This window comes from Tyto alba, unplaced genomic scaffold (assembly GCF_018691265.1).
Source record: "Tyto alba isolate M040663 unplaced genomic scaffold, T.alba_DEE_v4.0 Super-Scaffold_14, whole genome shotgun sequence".
NCBI lineage: Eukaryota > Metazoa > Chordata > Aves > Strigiformes > Tytonidae > Tyto > Tyto alba.
In genome coordinates this window covers 880272-900471 of record NW_024881276.1, presented here as the reverse complement: position 1 = coordinate 900471, position 20200 = coordinate 880272, and the positions used below count along the sequence as shown (strand labels likewise).

The 20200-nt window shown below is 44.9% G+C and overlaps 1 protein-coding gene across 1 annotated transcript in view; it reads left to right on the top strand.

Annotated features, from left to right (window-relative positions):
- ATP10A (ATPase phospholipid transporting 10A (putative)) overlaps nucleotides 1–20200 on the top strand; it is a 122615-nt gene that overhangs the window by 29402 nt on the left and 73013 nt on the right. Inside the window, exon 2 of the mRNA XM_032982462.2 lies at nucleotides 14839–15043. Coding sequence (XP_032838353.2) covers nucleotides 14839–15043 — 205 coding nt within the window. The remainder of the gene's footprint in view (nucleotides 1–14838; nucleotides 15044–20200) is intronic.

The following is a 20200-nucleotide window of genomic DNA, read 5'->3' as shown; positions in this document are numbered from 1 at the left end:
TGTCTCCAGACAGACGGAGCTGTGGGCAGCACGCAGGCCAGCAGCACGCTGACGGAGTGACCTGCTGCATGTTGGGAGGCGTCTAGACTGAATTTCTGTCCTGGTGACATGAGTAGCTCTTGACATATGTTTACAGAAGAGCTGGATTGTTATGAGGATAGGCGGGAAAGCATTTTCAGAATTTGTACTATGCGTTTACAAAGCAGCTTGGTCTAAATTAGTGCCTGCAGATAAAAGATTATTTTCCTTTGATGAGTAAGACCCACATCACAGGGGGATTGCAACCATGACTTTCAGTTTTAGGAGTTTTACAAGCCGGGGTGTCCGGCTCACAAAGAATTCTCCTTAGCTGACCTCACAGTTACAGAACTAAATGCAATCTATTTAATACCTGGAAAAGTGTTATATCCATTAGAGAAGTCCTAAAAAAAGATACAACTCAATCATGAGGTGCCAACAAAAAAGATCACCATCCACAGAGGTGTAAATAAAGAGGAGGAAGGTGCTTTTGAGAGGATTTAGCTTTCAACTGGAAGAGGAGCCATTGGGTTCAAAGTCATTAATTGCTGAGGATAGAGAAGGAAAGTGATTGTAGTGAACCCGGTGTGGGAAGAGGGATGTAGGCAAGACTGGAAACGAGTGTCTTGATGCCACAAGAGTTTGGCATTAGGGAGAGAAAGAAGGGTTGAAGATGTGTTGGTTTTTTATGACGGGGAGAGGATGAGTGAAAAATAACCCTCAGTTCTGGGTTTGAGTAATAGAGATGGAAATGGTGATGTACAAGGGAGAGAGAAAAGTCTGCAAAGGAAGTTTAAGAACTGGACTTGGAATGTGTTAAAATTCAGCTCATTTTGAAGACCTTTGTGCTCTCTAAAAAGCTGCGATTCAAATTTTTAAATTTCTTTTTCAATTTCTCAGACTTGTGGAGGAAGGTTTCAGGATAAAAAAAGTATTTTGTTAGGTCTGCAACTTTTATCTGCAGGGCTAGGTTGGTTTAATTTGGAATAGCAAGTTGAGAGATCAGATTGAAGTTCAGTTTTCAAACTGATGTTCCTCCCTGTCTTAAGTTACCTTCTGCCTAGAGGTTGTGACACAAACGTTTGTGTCTTGGTATATGCCAGGCTGCTGAATGCTGCTTTTTCTGCCTGCAACGAGGGTGGCCTGCCACCTGCTGAGGTGTTTCAGATCTCATGAGCTCTTTTAGGCTGTTTGTTCGCCTCCCAGGATTCAAACCCTTCCAATAAATAGTCTCTTTGTAATTGCTTGCTCTAAGCTTAGTTTCTGGGCATTTCAAAAGCAGAGCTGTTTGCAGCCAGTCACTTTCTTCTTTTGGCTGCAGTAAAGACTTTTTTTTTTTTTTTTCCCCCTAGGGTATTGAATTTCAATGTTTTATCATTTTTCCCCCAAGGAAAGTATGAATGTGAACTACAGAGAAGTTTTCTGTCTGGAGTTTGGCCAGGAAGAGTGCTTTTCCGCCTGACTTTAGACATATATTTAGGTACCTTGCTAAATTTTGGCCGAGATTTGAGCCTGGTTTTGGAGTTCAGTGAACAGTAAGTAAAAATCGTGCACAAAAATTTTTTTTCTAATTGTGAGAATAGTATCTGCAAATCAGTTATTTAGTAATTGCCAAGAAAGGGTAAGCCTGGTGAGGTAGCCGTTTCATGTAAAAAAGATCAAAGCACAATATCCATTCCTATTAGTTGGCCTGCTTAGATTTTAAATTCTTCAAAATGTGTTAAAAAATACTTTCCGTGAAATAGTGTTCACAAGTTACACTATTTCTTTATAATAGGACAATAGTGAAAAAAGAGTTTATATTTGCAAGTGTGCATGTTTTTATTTAACTACGTACAAATGTGTGCATATCTGACAACCACAAACGCTTAAAAATACTCAGGTTATAACTGCCTCAGTGGTTTTTAAAAACTGTGGATAATTATGGAAATTATTATGGAAAGATATACTTTGTTGTGCAAACGTATTGGCTAGTAAACTGATGGAAACAGGCTATCAAAAATTATATCGATGGTGTGTCATTCTTTATAGATTGCCCTTTTTATTGATGATAGTTCAGGAGTTGTGGAGAAGTGGCAAAGATGACTTACTTCCCAGCAGTGCTCTTTAATTACAAGGTCTTTGAATAACTGTGTTAACAGGTAGAGATGTACTGTGTTGGGTGACTGTATCTCATAATTCCATTGGGCTGACTATAATTCAGTCATTTTGATTGTATGTCAGTGGGGCAGGAAAGGAGTGCATTGATCTCTGAAAACAAAAGTATTATTCTATCTTAGTATTTCATACTCGGCTACACTCATTGAGGGGCTCCAGTAAGTCTGGAATATTAACAAGATGAAGACCACTATCTTTAATTCAGGGGAAGCAACAGATAGTGTGAAAACAGGGGCTCTCCGTGTAAACAAATTGACATTGAAACCATTAAATGAATCCTTACCCTGAATTTCTTATATGTAGGTACCAACAGTAGTCAAGTTGTTGAACTACTCAGATGTTACTAAAGGCGTCCCACATTTCCTTTAAATAGTAGAATTTTGTATTTTGTGGTTCTCACTTCTTCAGTATCGATCTCTATTATTTACTTTCACCAAGAATTTTGAATATAAAATTTGCATCTGTAGACGTACTTGTTTTGACTCAAAGCTTCAAAGATTCATGTCACTGCATATGATTTGCAATGAGTTTGGTCTTCTAATCCTCCTCTGATGGAAGTGAGGAACATTTTTATATTCTGTGAATTTCTGTAGAACAGCCTTATATAAGGTTGAATTCAAACTGCATCAGGACCGAGAGCATCACAAATTGAGGCTCCCGCACAGCCTGGTTTCAGTCTAATGCAGGATCCAACCCAGTGTGTGTGCTCGGTCATCAGCATTGGGAAGGGCCCCCAGGTCTCAGTTTAGATGTGGCCTTATCAATCTTCATTAAGAGAGCAGTATTGGGAAATACCTTGTTGTTATTTTATACCAGACTTTTAGAGATTTTCGTATTTTTATTTCGTTTTGAGAACACTATGGTAATGTAAACATCTCTTAGTACTAAGATATAGCGTGAGGCTGTTTGCTTTTCCTCACATTAGTATTCTTGTCTTGTTGGAGCAAGCAGTGATCCAGGAATGTAAAGACAGGCTATATAACCCGTGAGAGCAGATAAATGTAGAGAAATTGAGTACATACAGCCTAAGATAAGTCACTATGTTTAAAATTTCAACTGTGCTCTTCAGATCAGCCCGAAGTACAACTTCAGGCCCATTCTCCTGTCAGCTACGTGGAAGAATTCGGATTCTTCTGGGTTGTAATGTCTTTTACTGCTCCTTCATTCTTGGGGACGTCCTGATGCTGGAGATACATGTTTACGCTTCAGATGAGGGTCTCCCCAGAGATTTGTACTGATTCTGCTTCTCGCAAAGCGACTTTGTAGATCCAAACTAAAAACGACAGGCAGTTCTTCCGCTCTGGCTACCAGTACGAGCCCTAGTGAGAGCACTGCAGCCACCTCCAGCTCTTTAGTGTTTGATTCAGTTACTGTGATAGGGATGGCTCTTCTGGCAGTCTCATAGCTCTTGTCTTTAAGAAAGTGCGTGCAGAAGTAGCAACAAAGAAGAGATAATCGTAGTAAACACTAAAAAAAGGCTTTAAATAAAACGATCTTTATGTTCTTGTTTCAAGTCCTTAGCTGACCCTTCTGTTCCTCCAGATTGGGAAGAAACCTAATTTTACCCCAGAATTGCTGACCTCCTTTCTGCTGAACCATAGCCAGTTAGGAAGACATAAGTGTGATGAGGCACGAGCACTGGCTCACAAGTCAAGTGCTGTCTCACCCCACTGGGAATTTGTGTCAGGGCATAGAACAGCAGGTCATGCTGGTGACAGGGCTCTAAAGGCAGCGTGCAGCATCTGATCAACAAAAATTTGGCAGATACTACTGTGATACACGTTTTGGCTGACTTCTGAATACTCTGGGGCCTCTGTTCTTTGCAAGTCGGCATTCAGAGTAAGGTCAGTGTTTCTGTACAGCACCTGCCAAACCTTTCTTCCATCACCGCCACAAAAGCACGCAGGTGTGTCTGGTTTGCTTTGCCTGCTAGCCAGCAGGCATCCCCAACTGCCGGGTGGAACTGCTCACTTTGTTGTACCTGCTTGGGGCTGCCTGGTGCAGACACCTGCCTGAATAGATGTGGAGATAGACGACAGTTTTATCCAGGGGAGCACCTCGAATCTCTATTTGTACCTCTCAGTGTCAACAGAAGTGTGCCTGAGTCTGAGCTTTCCCTGTTTATGCAGCCTCCATTGAATGGATGTTCACAGGCAGAGAGGAAAGTAATTCCATCGTAACTCTAGAGTTCAATCAAATTCATAAGATTTGAAAATGAGTACAACGAGACGTGGTTCCAATATCCTTGCAAATCAGAAACCCACATATTACGCAGTTTCACATTTTAGTTTCAGAGTAGAAAGAATTGTTAACATGTTCTGCAAATACATAGTAGCATCCAACTTTGTTTTCTTCTGCAAGATTCTTCTAATAATATTACAGCCAAAAGGTTTTTTTTTTGTGTTTATTTTTTTAATGGTTACCAGTTCTTTAAGCAGTTTAGTTTTGTGTAGCACTGGAAGTAGCAAAGTCTGGTCTATGGGACAAAGCTATTTTCTAGAATTGTAGCCAGAAGAAATTTAGAGGCAGCAACATGCAAATCATCATCTCAGTTGTTCCAAATGCAAGCGTTGCACCCTGGGACCCACTGAGATCTCAGCTGGTATTCAGATAGGGTAAATATTTTTCCTATCCTCAACCCGAACTTCGGATTGTCCAGATGAGAACAGCTGAGAACATCCAGATAAGATGGTTGTCATGGGTGGATGTTACCCAGACAAGAACAGAAATGGAAGGAAAATGCAGAACTTGATAATTTTCAGGAGGGACTGGAGAAAATAAAACACTTATACTTCAGTCTGAGATGTTGATGTTGCCTCTTCAACGTGAAAGTGGTGAGTTAGTAATATTCTTTTCACTAATTGTCTTGTTAACATAAAATAGGTGAACTGTGTTAACTTCTGGGGTGCTTTTTGAGCAGTGATTACGTAACACGTAAGCTTTAGATCTTTAAAGGAGGTGTGCTTGTCTGGCACTGTTATGTGGAGGAAAAGAGTCGCCCAAACTGAGTATCAGTGAGCAACACCATCAGGACTGTGCACATAATTAACAGTAATTACCTTTCCTGAAAAAATTCCTTCAACTGTTACATGTCTAGCTAAAAGAATTGGAATGATTTTTCTAATAAAAACTGTTGCACTTAGGAAGCACCTTTCTTTGGTAGGTCTTTGCAAATGTTTTTTTTTTTTTTGTGTATACATAGTGAATATATTAATGCATTTTTATGGCCTGGGTGAGGTAATCCTGAGATCAAATCAGGCAGGTGTGTAGAACCAGAGGAATGAGAAGGAAAAAAGTTTCCATTGAAGTGTCTGAATCTGTTAAAGAGTGCAATTTTCCTCATTAATTCTGCAGGGCTGTACTAAATTTATCTCTTAAAATGTACTGCTAAGGTATGCAGCGCTCCCTCAGAACGTTCACCTGATTGCACTGGCTTAAATGCAGTGGGAGAGCACCAAATGGAGGATTCAGTCCACTGGATTTATGCATCTAGCCCACACCTGAATTTCAGACACTCAGACAGTTTTCATAAGCGTCCTCATGGCATTAATTATTGGTTTAGAGAACAAGGACCCTGGAAGTCTTCTACACAGAGCTCATGTCTTACCACAGTTGGGCACCTAAGATCTCCCTTGGAAGAATTCCTGCTTTTTCTGTAATTGTTTAGGAAGCAGGCACAGATGCAGACGATTTGTGTCGTTATACATCTGTTATTTGAGTGGGTTCCCTTCGGGCAGGGTACTGTTTCCTCCTTCGATGTTTGCAGAGCACCAAGCTCAGCTGAACCTTTTTGCAGTGGCTTGGAGCAACACTGTAATGTAAATGTTCATTCTTAGTATCTATGATGGCTCTGAAATTCAGGATTAAATCCTGACCCAGCTGTGGGCACTCTGCTGAGATAGCCCTCTCCTTCGCCTGTGTGTTTCTTTGCTCACGGTACCAGTGGGCGGTGGTGTCAGCTGCAAGGGTTCTGTTTGCTGGTACTCGGGAGGAGACAGCTGAAGATGAGTACTGGTCGCGTTATTTTGTTCCGAGGAGAAGTTCTCATCTCGCAAACTCTCAGAAGCTTTAGTATGGAGGTGACTGGCGCCTGGGGTTTAATGTCTGGGGGACTGGTTGCAAATTACACCCGGGCTGTTCTTCGCCTTCTCCTACCCCCTTGTGTGATACCCATTCGGGAAGCCTCACTCCTATTACCTGTCCATCCGGCTAAGTATAAGCAACTGAGAGTCTTCTCTCCCAGTATAGGTGTTTATCAGAAGAGAGATAGGAGTTTATTAGCGTTTTTGGCAGTAAACATAGGAGTGTCGAGAATCATACCACTTAAAAAAGAAAAAAAAAAAAATATAATAGATGTCTCTCTGAAACAGTCTTAGAGTTTTAAAATCAAGTTTTGGAAGACAGCCTTTTCCTTCTTCAGTTTGTGTAAGATTTCGTTACATGTTCGGCTTTTATGTTTTGTGTTGTTATCGCAACAACAAGTTTCTTGGCTGAAAAATCATTTATTCCGGGTAGCAAATGTTTCATTAGAGTGAACAATAGTGAGGTTTCTTTCAACATGAGGTATAATGGCGATAACACTGCCAAGAGAAGTTAAATTATTACTTCCATGTTACAAACCTGAATCGTTGAGGTTTCCCGGGTACATTTTTTTTTCTCATAGCAAGTTTGACTTGTAACAGAAAAATTAGCAGTTTTCAGAAAGTGTGAATGCAATAAAGACACCTTTATGCCTCATCACTGCCATACACACACATTCGCTTCTAGAAACTGTAACATACATTTGCACTTGCTAATGCTCCCCTCCAAAAAAAAAAAAAAATAAAATTTGAAGTCGATGAAAACGATAAAACTTTTAAATGCCCTTAAAGTGATGTGAAGATGAAGGGATCTGTTTAGAAACTCTGGTCATGGAGAGATTTTGTTCTCTTCAGCGTTTCTCAAGAACACACTCTGTTAATCTGTTTTGTCTGATTAATATCACATTCAGAGCCTCTTCATGATTTATTTTCATGGAAACAGATGTTATCATTTGTGGTGGAATGGAGACATATTCTGGGCATTATGTAACCTCCTTTGGCATTAACTTATGCTACATGTTTTTCCTTCATTCTGCCACAACACTGTAATTGTACCCAAATGGTTCTCGGCATGTTTCCATAGATACTTAGCGTGTTCAGACCTTGTTAATATATGCCTTTCTCTCACAGATAGCTCTTGTTTTTAAACTCGGGGATCTGCCACACCTGTAGTTTTCAGATCGTAACCGGCGCCGGTCACAGCGGCGCAGTTTTGTGCGCGTGTTTCAGTGCTGTCCACCCGACCCGCTTCCGTCGCCCGTGACGAGTTGCGCGACATCTCTGCTTGGCACTGAGGGTGTTACTGGAGCGCTCTGGGCTGGGGTGGTGGGAACCCTCTCCCCCCGTCTGCCGGAGGGCCGGGGGGAGAGCTGGGGGATTGAAGCCGGGGGCTCCCGCCCCGGGGGGGAAGGAAAGGACGGACAGTTTGGGGAGACCTGCCGAGATACAGCTCGGTGCTGGAGCCTCCCTGCAGGCTGGTCGGCCTGATGTGACTCTCCTGCGTTTGCGGTACAGTTCGAGGTGCTTCTTCAGGAGTTGCTGCTCTGCTTGGGCCCTGCCAGTTGGCCTCCAGGTTTCTTTAGCTAGCTTGGCCCTAAGCAGAAGGCTTTTCGTGACACTTGTAGCCGGCTGATTTGAACGTGTTTTATGGCGCTGGGAGCAGAGGTGTACCTGACGCGGTCTTTTGCACCACCCCACTCTATTTCTGCCTCCTGAGATGGAAAGGAAGGACCTGGCTGACATCAAGAACAGCTCCAAAGTATGCCTTGTACATACACAACAACTCTTTGACCTGTCTTTTGTGGAGGGCTTTTCCTCTCCCACCGACTTCATTTCTTGCTGTGTTTCTTTTAAAGTCTACTGGTTCAGTGACCAACCTCAGCTGGCAGGGGAGGCAAAGGAGTCTGATTTCTTTTGAAGTGAAGACGATTGTTACTTCAAAAACAGGTCAGCGGGTGGGCTTGGACTGGGAAACAACACTTCATTTGGATGTTTTGAGAGGCTTAAAAACCTCTGGGTCTCGGCCACAACCTGTGTAGAATGTGGTATGCTGTGTAAGCCAGACTGAACGCTCCAGGAGATAGAAGGAGGTAACATCCTTTATCTTTTGCTAAATGTATTTTACAAGTCCTACTGAGATGAATATAGGAACCTAGGTTGGGGCCAAGCTAGGGCAGTGTTCTGTAGAAGCATAGGTGCCCCGACCACTCACTGAGATTGGTGGAGCAAATCTGTGTCAGCCATTCGCATTCATTAACTGCAACTTTTGTCAGGAGAAGTGTAGGAAGTAAAAAATTATTACCTAGTAAGCTCATCTTCTCAATTTAACCTATTACATTTCTAGTATGCAGGCCATGCGCAAGTGGAACAGATTACATCTGCATGGCCTTCCCATTTCCTTGCCAAGTATTGCCTGTGATATTTTCCCCAGAGTTAAAAAAAAAAAAAAAAAGAGAGAGAGAGAAGAGGGAAGATTCCTCTTAAATTTCGTGTATGTGTACTTTTATTTTCTACCTTTAAGGCATTTTGAATAATTCCTTATCATACCAAAACAGTTAAAAGCCATTCAAAAGAAGGGAGCAGTTATTTTTGTAATCTTTAATTAGAGACAGTTTGAAATCTTCAGCCTTTTGTTGATACAAACTGATGTCTACATGGCCAGAAAAGCAAAATTATGGGCATGATCTTTATCAGCTCACGCTGCAAAGGAGACTAGAAGAGGGAAAAGAATGGTTAATAGGAAAAGAGAATTTAATTTCTGAATTTCTTTGTTTCTCAATTTAAAACTGACATTTAAAGAAAAAATATCATCCATATTCTTCATTGTGTTTAGTTTTTGCTGTTAAGCAAAGCCAGTCTCAAATTTGGCACGAACCTGCAGGCTAGCCTGCTTTAAAACACAGCGGAGGCCAAATACATGCAGTAGGTAGACTAACACAAATTTTTAATAGCAATTAAAGTAATTTTCTCTATGTTCATACACTTGAAAGGGTGTTGCAGACTTTCCCTTGCATGTTCAAAAGGACATTTGCTGGGATAATCACATTTCATTGTTGCAAAAGACCATTAACCTCTAGAGGAGTTTGACTCCTGCCAGGGCCACATTTGCTGCTGGCTAACAGCGGTGCTGGTGGTGGTTCGGCTGTGCCAGCTGATTTTTCAGCCATCCATCTTTAGATTTCAGCCAATGTCTACCTGTAAAGACACGCTCGGAAAACTGAAAGCGCTGGCGAGTTCTGCTTCTGACTGTGACAGAGAGAAGCATGAAGATTTACGTGACTATGGGTTTAAACCACAGCTAACAGTTACATTCTTTGCATGCAAATGTGTTGATAAAGATTAGGAAGTGTGCAGGAGGGTGAACTTTTTTAATTCGTGAGCCCGACACAGCACATTACCGATAGCTGGCCAGAGCTGTCTGAAATTAATAGTCCAGCATGGTGATTTAACAAAAGCAACAAACGTAGCCATCTGTTCCTTTTGCAGAATGGCAGTAGTTCATGACAGCCTATTGTTCTGGAGGACTTTTAGCTAGCTCTCCGGGTTTGATAGATGAGAATTAGTATCTCTGACCTCTTCCTGTGGTTCATCATGGTTTGCAGCTTTGGTTTCTTGCAGTTTATTATAGGTGCTAAAATATATCTACAGTCTTGTGATAAGTGAGGACAGGTAGAACTGGAGTTGTGAGATTTTAGCTTCTGGGCTCGATACCCATGCCAGGGTTTCCTGCGTCCTGCAGCTGTGGGCAGGGGCCGCTAACTGAGGTGCTGCCTCCCAGTCCCGTGTTCCTGACAAAACCCTTTGAGCCCTTCAACAAAATACTCGAGGAGGTTGGATGATGTTTACTTAAATTTGCCAAAAGCTTTTGTTGGAGAGCTCCTTGCAAGCAGTGCCTAAAGCCCTGTGATGAGACTGCAGAGGACTGCCACTGAACACACAGTAGTGATGGAGTCAGGACAAGGCAAGGATCATTAATTTCTCAGCTGGGCAATTATGAAAGAAAAAACAGCAAAATTTGCAGGTGATTTTACGACATCAGGGACCAGAGACAGGAAGGCCTTTCAGAAGCACCTACAAGGTAAGTGGACAGACAGGACCCTACCAGGAAAAATTGTGCTGACTGTTTCATGAGTATCATAGAATCACAGAGTCACAGGATGGTTTGGGTTGGGAGGGACCTTTAAAGGTCATCTAGTCCAACCCCCCTGCAATGAGCAGGGGCATCTTCAGCTGGGTCAGATTGCTCAGAGCCCGTCCAGCCTGACCTGGGATGTTTCCAGGGAGGGGGCATCTACCACCTCTCCGGGCAACCTGTGCCAGTGTTTCACCACCCACATCATAAACAATTTCTTCCTTATATCTAGTCTGAATCTGTCCTCCTTTAATTTAATTTTCCTGTTGCTACAGGCCCTACTAAAAAGTCTATCCCCATCTTTCTTACAGGCCCCCTTCAAGTACTGAAAGGCTACAATAAGGTCTCCCCAGAGCCTTCTCTCTTCCAGGCTGACCAACCCCAACTCTCTCAGTCTGTTCTCGTGGGAGAGGTGTTCCATCCCTCTAATGGTTTTCGTGGTCCTGCTCTGGACACACTCCATCAGGTCCATGTCTTTCTTACACTGGGGGCCCCGGAGCTGGCCCCAGCACTGCAGGGGGGTCTCACGAGAGCGGGGCAGAGGGGCAGAATCCCCTCCCTGGCCCTGCTGGCCACACTTCTCTTGCTGCAGCCCAGGGCACGGGTGGCATTCTGGGCTTTGAGCACACATTGCCAGGTCGTGTCCAGCTTTTCATCCACCGTGTAAGGAGCAAGCCCCACAGTGCTGCATTTTGTGGATGTTCTGTAAGAGCGTGGGTCTCCATTACCTAAATGCCTGCAGGTGCAAGGAGGCTGCCCCTGGGACCTGGTGTTCATTCCAGTCCTCTGTGTCAAACTGTCGGTGTCCTCCAAGCCTGGCCATGACTGTGAAAAGCTCAGCTGAAGCATCTGCTCAAATGTTATGTTTGCTCTGAAGTTGAAAAACACACTGCGCCATTTGAAAACACCACCAAACATATCATGGTGCACATATGCCCACCCGTGAATATACCGTGTGTGATTCAGGTTTTCTGTCACAGCAGGCCAGTGCAATGTACATCATCAGAGATGTGGAAGGGGCCCCTTCGGAAGAGGGTCTGAAAGAATAATGTCTGTGAGGACACACTGAGGCAAAACTGCCCTGAACTTCAAATAAAATTTAATTTAAGCATTCGCATATGCCACACAAAGGAGAGCTTAAATTTTAAAGACAGCCTTTCTCTTACGAGATGTGTGGCTTTCCTAGCTCTCTCTACCATGTAACTTCTGGAATTTCCTAGCACGACATAACAGCAAGAATAAACATTTAGTAGGTGATTGGGTGACAAGTCCTGTGTCTGCAGAAGTCAATGGCAAATTTCTATCAGCGGGGTCACTTGGTGTGTTTGCCCTGGCTAGAGGTATGACCGTGGTCTCGAGGTGAGCTGCTCTGCGGGTTAAGCGTAGGCTGAGCGTGTTGAAGGAAGGCTCCTAAAGGTCTGATGTATTTGTAACGTACCTGGTATCTGAACTGCCCCATCTGAAGACAGTATCATGCCGTACTCTTCACCGAGTACTTGCAGTGAGCACTCCCTGGCTGCAGTGTGACAAGTGAGTTCAAAGCTGTGCTAGAAGACATAAAGCGACCCTGGCTGAAGAGGATTAGGGAGTAATTTTCCCTGCAGAGAGTCATTTTCCATCTTCGACTGGCCCTTGTTAGCAGAGAGATGATCAAGTGGGATACTGGGCCAAATTGTTCTTGTGCGTCTGACGAAGGGGCTCTGCCCTGGGGCCCTGGTGCACGGGCAGGAGGTCTCGCATTCGCAGATTCACTGAATCACAGAACGTTTTGGGTCGGGAGGGACCTTTAACGGTGAGCTAGTCCGACCCCCCTGCCATGGGCAGGGAGATCCTTCCCTGCATCGGGATGCTCAGAGCCCTGTCCAGCATGACCTCAAGCGCTGCCGGTGATGGGGCATCCACAGCCTCTCCGGGCAGCCAGTTCCAGTGTACCGCTACCCTCATCATAAAAAATGTCTTCCTCGGGCCTCATCAAAACCTACCCTCTTTCAGTTTAAAACCATTACCCCTTCTCCTTTCACTGCAGGCCCTGGTAAAAAGTTTCTGTCCTTCTCTACATTGAAAGGCTGCGATGAGGTCTCCCTGCAGCCTCCTCTTCTCCCGGCTGAAAAACTTCCTTTATCCCAGCAGAGCCATTTGGCCTTGTATTGCTCAACATCCACCCTTCCTGCCACAGTGTATACAGTTGTGGCAGTTGCTAAGCATGCGGGAGATGAGGAAATGCTAAAATAGCAATTCTTTGCAAACAATAGAAGTTAAATAAAAAACTGTGGTGCTTATAGCATAGTATGGGACTAGTTACTATTTTTAGCCTGATCGTACTGCTTCTATACTGCTGCTCATTATACATGCATTTGAACATCACCCAGTTTCACAGTTAAATTGAAAAGGATGAAGAGCAATGGGCACATGTGAAGGGATTTGGAGTTACAGGTTGCATGTCTAACAAACCCCCCAGACCCGCGGTGCGGTGATTTGTGCCGTGTTACGGCACGCTGGGTTTCAAGGCAGTTCATACTCATTAGCAGGAAAAGTTAAATGTTGGTTTCAGCCGGAGTGTGAAGGGTAATTGCAGTATCTAGTACGTATATTACCTGCCCTTGTTAGACTATCATGTTTTATACTTGGCTCTTACTAATCCTTTTCAGTCTTTATCGAAATAGAAATCACAGCCCTAATTTTCATTCCTCCCTTTATAAATTGGATGTTAGGAAAGGACAGTGAAGAAATTCTGGGAGGTAAAACCTGATCTGATACTTCCTTGTTGTGCTACCTGACACATTATTGTTCGGGATTTAGGCTAAATACAGGAATAAAAAGCCAATTAAGTTACTAATTCCTGTAACACCGGTGAAGACACGACAAGGCTGGATTAGGCATGGCACGGCTACCAGTAATGCCAAAGTAACAACATTGGCAGGACTTGCATGTTGCCACTCGCTTACAAATCTATTCTTGTTACTACTGAAAGTGATGTATTTTAAAATAATATACTTTAAGGAACATAAGATAGCTGCCACTCGCCACCCCCCCCGTCAGACACCCATTCTGCCAGTTAAAGTGCTGTCACAGGAGCCTCTCTGGTGACAGTGACAGTGCTGACAGCCATCCAGAACTCACATGGCAAAAGGCCTGCTGACAGCTTAGAAAAGTGTCAGAATAGCAGCTTCCCATTTTCAGAAGGTATTTTACCAAGTTAATATTGTGGCTGTTTTGAAATGAGTTTCTTTCCAAAACACAGCAGAAGAAAGCAATTTAAACAGATGCCAAGAGAGCACGTGAGTCTGTGTGTGTCATGAAACTAAACCCTTGAATTTTAGCTACAATTAAATAAGCAATCACCTGTTCCTTTTTCCCCTTCTTCTCAAGAAAAAGTTAAAAAATGAAAAAATAGCAAACTAGCACGACCTTTAGAACTAGAGCGGTTTAGTGGCTATGTCTAAATGAACAACATACACATCAGTGTTTCGGGTGGGTAAGTTTTTGAACTGACAAAGAGATTACACTCCAAAATAAAAGGTTCAGCATAACTAAGCAGAAATCAGGTATGTAACAGACGGCGCTGTGGATAGAACAAAAATGCTGCAGAAATATTTATAAGAAATGACAGTGTCCTTTCCCAGAAAACCAGTTGGGACCACATTTTCCCACGTGACACGTCCTTGTAATTCCATGTTTAGTGATGAATAGTGGAAATTCCTTTCAGTTGGGGATTTTTGGCTCCTCCATCCAAATATCACGTACAGCACTGTACAAAGTTTCTCCCTGTTGGAAAGAGGGAACGAGAGGAAGCTCTCTGAGGGCTCATCAGAGGGTGGTAGGTGATGGAGGAAGTCCAGGAGCTGTGCCAGGAGGTGTCCTGCACCCAAGGAACGCTCTGAGGGCTCATCAGAGGGTGGTAGGTGATGGAGGCAGTTCAGGAGCTGTGCCAGGAGGTGTCCTGCACCCAAGGAACTCTCTGAGGGTGCATCAGAGGGTGGTAGGTAATGGAGGAAGTTCAGGAGCTGTGCCAGGCAGGTGTCCTGCACCCAAACCTGTTCTCAGTTCCACCCGTGCCCTGAAAACGACTCCTTTTTAGCCAGCACAGAGAGCTGTCCCCCCTCCTCCAGGAGGCCAGACGGATGGCTGGGAGCATGGAGGGAGGGAAAGGAAAGCCTGTGAAGCTCCTGCTTAGCCAGATCTAACAGCAGCATGCTGTCCTCTGGGCCTTAAAAGACCGGCTCAGGAACTCAGCCCTGGTTGTGGGTCAGTGGGACGTGGCCCCCGGGCGCTCTGCCTCGCCTCTGCCAGGCGTAACCTGGGAGTACCCGAGGGCCTTGGAAGGCACTGTGCTCCTGCTACAGGTCAGCTCTTCCTGGAAGCACCCCAGGCTCTGCTTTTTTTTTTTTTTGTTTGATATATGTCATGTAAACGTGCTTTGGTTTTTGTTTTTTTTTTTTTTTTAATCTCCAGAAATGAGAAGAAATATATAAGCAGATACTGGAAAGAAGTGAAAGTGGGAGACTTTGTGCAGCTTCGCTGTAATGAAATTATACCTGCTGACATACTGCTGCTCTCCTCGAGTGATCCCGACGGACTGTGCCATATCGAAACCGCTAACCTGGATGGTGAAACTAACTTAAAGCAAAGACAGGTGGTGAGGAGGTTCTTAGAGCTGGTAAGTCACCGTTCCTCACTTTCCTTTAAGATAAGAATTTTTTTTCAGGTAAGTGAACTGCTCACTGATCTACTCCACACCAGCTAAATCTGCTTGCTCTAGTAGTGCTAATGAATTACTGTTATGGTTGTCATTAAAATACTAGCACTTGCCAACAGCTGACCTCATCACAGCATCAGAAGTTTTACCATAATTTTTCCCTGAATTTGAATAGGAATTACTTGGGGCAATTGTGTGCGGTTGGAAAATGTTGGGGTTTTTTAATGGCTTCTATTGTCGCTTGGTTTTTGAAAACACATTTGAACTGCCCAGTGAGAAGATACTTAAACATAAACAAGTACTTTTCCTGCCCGAAAACCAGATCAGTTTCAATTAGGAATTTTGCCTGAAACTGGCTGTTGCAGAATATCCCTCCAGCACTTGGAGCATTGAGGCTTGTAAGCTTTAAAGGGACAGCATGCATGCATTTGGGAGGTGCCTGTGCTGAAAAATGGTTTTACTGCCCTCTCACTGTGCTTATCTCTCCCCGACAGCACTATTTTAAAACAAAACAAAATGCAGATCAGTTACTGTCAGCAGAATTACAGGAAATTACCTGAAGTTCTACTTGCTTTAATAATCTTACTGAAATAGTATTTATTTGTATGCCCTCCTCTCCCCTCTCGCCAGCTAACCCGTTTCCTGTATTTTGTCAGGAAAAAAATAAATTCTTTTCTAGAACTCGGCTACATCTTTCTTCCTAGTAGCTCTTCTCGTTTGCGGGATTTTGCAAACAATGGGAGCTGCTGCCCTTGCCACTGTCATCAAAGGGAACTACAGAAGCCTGTAGTCATATTGAGATAGAGCAGCATTAATGAAGTTGCAGTCCAGGCGATGGGATAAAAATCAATGTGTCTTGCAAATAATTCTTTATGGTAAAAAGAGCCTTTCTCCGAATAGGATGTAAAAACATGAGATAAAGACTTGTTTAATCATCAGTGATTTCCACATAGGATTTAGACGTGACATGGAAGCTACCGCCACATCAAGAAACTTAATCAGCTACAGGCCAAATGTTTGAAAAACTCCGATTGTTTCAAAGAAGCTAATTGAATTGCTTCTCAAAAGTCCCATCCTGTTCCCACTGAGAGGAAATTTCTGCCAGTGGGTAGAGCTCCAGGGGGTTACTCAGCTGATGTGTCCCAGCTCTCTGCCAGCACAGGCTTCCCGCCTGACCTCAGGCACGTTACGTGGGGCGAAACCTCCGGATTGCAGATAGGCTACTGGGTGGAGGAGTGCTTGCGTGTCTGTGGGGCAGGTTACAGGCTAAGGGCCCGTCCCAGCGCCGTCTCCAAGGAGGACCCGGGAAGGCACCAGTGCTCCCGCTCACCCGCAGCAGATGGTTGGGTTTCGGCGATCCAAGACCCTTTCTGACGCGCAGCAGGAGGGTGTGGGTAAACACAGGGCAAGGAATCGATGTGTCCGAGTACAGATCGTCACCAGAGTGGCTCTCGAGAGCCTCGCTGCCTGGAGGAGTCCCTCAGAGCGCCTCCGGATCGCCGGCTTGCTGGCGGCAGGCGCGGCGGCTGATGGAAGCTGTCGGGCTGCGGGGGGAGCGGCCGATCCTACAGGCTCCCCCGCTCCTGGGGGCTGTGACGCCTGGACCTGTGCCTGGGCCCCACGGGGTCACCCTTCTGTCTTTAACCAGCGAAGGAACGCAGGCATTATTACAGGAGGGAGACCGGGGCGGGGGGGGGGGGGGGGGGGTACCCCTGCAGTCACGTCTGGCCTGCTTGCTGCAGGTTAAGTCGCTGATCCAAACCAGGCAGCTGAAGGCTCGAGGTCTGGGGTTTGTACAGGCTGGTAAGACCTGGAACCTTTCAACTGGTGTGTGGAAATGAGCAGCAGTGCCATTTCCTCCTCAAACAGGTTAAAGATTACCAGGGACTGAACGGGGCCCCAGGAGGGAAAAAGGTTGAGAGAATAGTGCCTGCCTAGGGAAGCAAAGCTTGGTTTATGGGCCAAGCGACTCAGCACATCAGGGTACACACGGCATTGCTTGCTCAACATACCCTGCTTCACTGGGGGAATCAGTTATCATACAGACACCTAGGTCAGCCCTGTAGGCACCTAACGCACTTGGCATTTTCAGCCCACCCTCCTTCTGTGGCTTAGTTCTCTGTATTATAAGATGATAATGGAACTTTGCTACCTCAGAGGTATGTTCCAAAATATGTGGATAAGTAATTTTTAAAAACAAATTTTAGATCACAAATACCTAGCTATAGTAGCAGTGAGGTCCATAATAAATTGTCAAGGGCTAAACTGGGGTCAATGACAGAAAGCTCATTCATTCCAATGAAAACAGGACTGGGCCCCAAGAAGCCAAGTATTAGAAAGAGAGCCTGTAAGAAAACCACATGTGACTACCTCCCCTCTCTTAAAATAGCTGAGAGGGCAGGAAATATCCAAGCCCGGGTTCCTGCATCAACTGAGTTGTAGGCAAAGTGCACACCTGCAAGTACCGAGTCCTCAGCAGCTGCGGTATCACAGAGCCTCTCTGTAACAGCATCCCATAACTCATCCAGCAGAATATTTGCCATCCTCCTTAAAATCCTGGCCAGAAACCTGTCCGAGCACACTGTTAATTCATGCAGCATCAGTTTAGCTTCCTCACCACACCAGCAGAGGTAGGCTCTTGGCGATTCTTGGAAGTGGAGCCCTGCTGGGTGACGGTCAGCAGTGGGATCGCGCAAGCTGCTTGGCAGATGCTGTGTGAGCAGTAGGCCTGCGGCCAGGCAGCACGGAACAGCAAGGTGATGCCCGTTTTTTGGGGTGAAGTTCAGTTCCTATCGGGGTATGTCTTCGTTTGCCACAGCTGGAGAGAGCTTCTTGGTAGGGCTCATAAAGCACTTTGGAAGACCGAAGTTTTCGTGCACCAAATGCTGATCATCCTTTTGCCCAACCTCAGAGAAGTTCATCCCCAGCTCTCTTACAGGACCCGCACCCCGACCTGTTCACGCCTTGGACAGGAATGCTTTTACATTTTTATATTACCATTGTACTCAGCAGAACAACTCTCAGTTGTGTTTATAGCTGTTCGGTTCTGTGTCTTTCTGCAGCCCTGTTGTTCAAGCAGGAAAACAAACAAATAGATTATGTAGTTCTGACCCTCTCTTTCCCACACTGCTAAACTCTTCCCCCACCCCCCTTACAGAATGACGTGCCTGGTCATGTGGCTTATCATAGGACAAGAAACACAGATTTTTTGGAAGCTTCTCCTTAAAGTATCAGCTGTCCCTATCTGTCTTTGAATAGTGTCTCTGTAGCAGCATCTCAAGCATTTAAAAGAGGCTGTGTTACAAAGCTTAGCCTTTCTGTGTTTCTGTTACCAGCTAACTGGTAGCTTCCGAGCGTGTGTCCATGAAGGATAGCTATTCCTATTCCCGTCACTGCTGGGCATGGGCGAGGGGCAGGGGTGGAGGTGGGGAGAGCTGTTTTAAGCCACTGCTGTGCTTTTCCTTATCGAGTCCCTGCCCTGTGCCCACCGGGCAGTTTGCGGTCGGCGGGTCCGTGCTGAGCACCTTGCTGCGGGCAGCCCGGTTGCCGGTGGGGAGTGGCTGAAGCGGGGCGTGCGCCGGGCAGCCCTCCTCTTTCCAGATGCCCTTGCAGAGGGCAGCCAGCCCAGTGCTGTTAGGCTGGGTGCAGCTGCCCTCTGGCACGGCAGCCGTGCTGCCAGCGTGCTCGGGAGGATGTCTGTCCGTCCCTCTTCAGCATTAGCAGCGTATAAGCTCCGTAGTCCCGGAGAGTAAAAGGTCGTACAGTTTCCCCCTTCCAAACCTTTGCTCAGAAAAGTACCGTTCCGATCCCTTTTTAGCCTGGCTCTTGAAGCAGCAGTAAGCAATTATAGAAGCTGTTCTGTATCCTTGTCTCCAGTGCTTTGCAGGCATTATATTATCTAAACATGCGCTCAGAAGATCCAAGATCAGCGTTTGTGGGCTTGGACTGGACCTCTCCGCTTGTGAATGCCAAGAAACTGTTTTCCTTTATAGTGCAAGTGACCAGAAATACTGCTTATTTTAGGGCTGCTTTAATTTGTCTGAGTAATTTATAGTAGACCGGGAACACGCTGCTTGTTAGCTTTGTGTGTTTGTTAATGAATGTGACCTGTCTGACGTAAACCTGTACTTTCTGTACGTGATTCCACACCCTATCAGTGCACAAGCTGGGAGAAGAGTCACCGGTCCGTTCCTCTGTGGCTTGTATGTCTGAAGATACCGGTCTGAATGTGTACCTTGTTGTTTTACACTCAAAATAGGCAGTCAAGAAAAAAAGAAAATCACTCAGTGACTAGGTTAAAAAAGAAAAAAGGAAACAGGAGATTTTTCAAAGGCCTTGACATTTTTTTTCCTGTGGGACTTTAAATACTGTGATCTCGCTATCCGAATATTACAGTGACAGGATGTGTTAGAAATGTTTAAAATAGTCAGAAATGTACTTCTGCCTGCTCTGTCTTTAAAGCCAAGAGGATAGTGGACTGTCTTCTCACTGAAACATGGGTCAGACCCATGTGTGCAGCATGACATGCTGGCGAGTGCAGCCAGGAGAAAGTACTGTGCTAAATCCCACTGCGAGTGCTCTGACAGTGTTAGCAGTGACCAGTAAGCATCTCCTGGGGGAAAACAACGACAAAAAAAACAGTGTTTCTTGGTATTCCACCAGTTTTCTTCTAATTTCTAACCCACCCTTGCTGCTGCCGGGTCACAGCAGCCATTTCTGGTGCGCTGGATCTAACAGAAGACACAGTAAGTAGGAGGAATCAATGTGTTTTCTGTGCTACCCTGCAGGCTGCTGTGCCACCACACCCGCCGCAGTTGCTGATGGAATGTTTTCCGTCCATCTGAGACATCGTGTCAGCCGCTCCTCAGAGAGTGGATAAGCAGATACATCTTGGACTGTGAGAGCTCAAAACTCCCTTTCAGGTTTCATAAACTTGATTTAGGATATTTTGATAGTATGAATCTAGACTCATGAAAAACATTTACATTTCCTTGCTCCACTGTTTTTACTCAGTATGCCTTTTAACAAGATCCACAAAGAGTCACTGTGGATTCTGGAGCAGCTTATGGTTTATTAACCACTGGCCATGTCCTGGATGTTTATGTGGAAAGCGCCAGT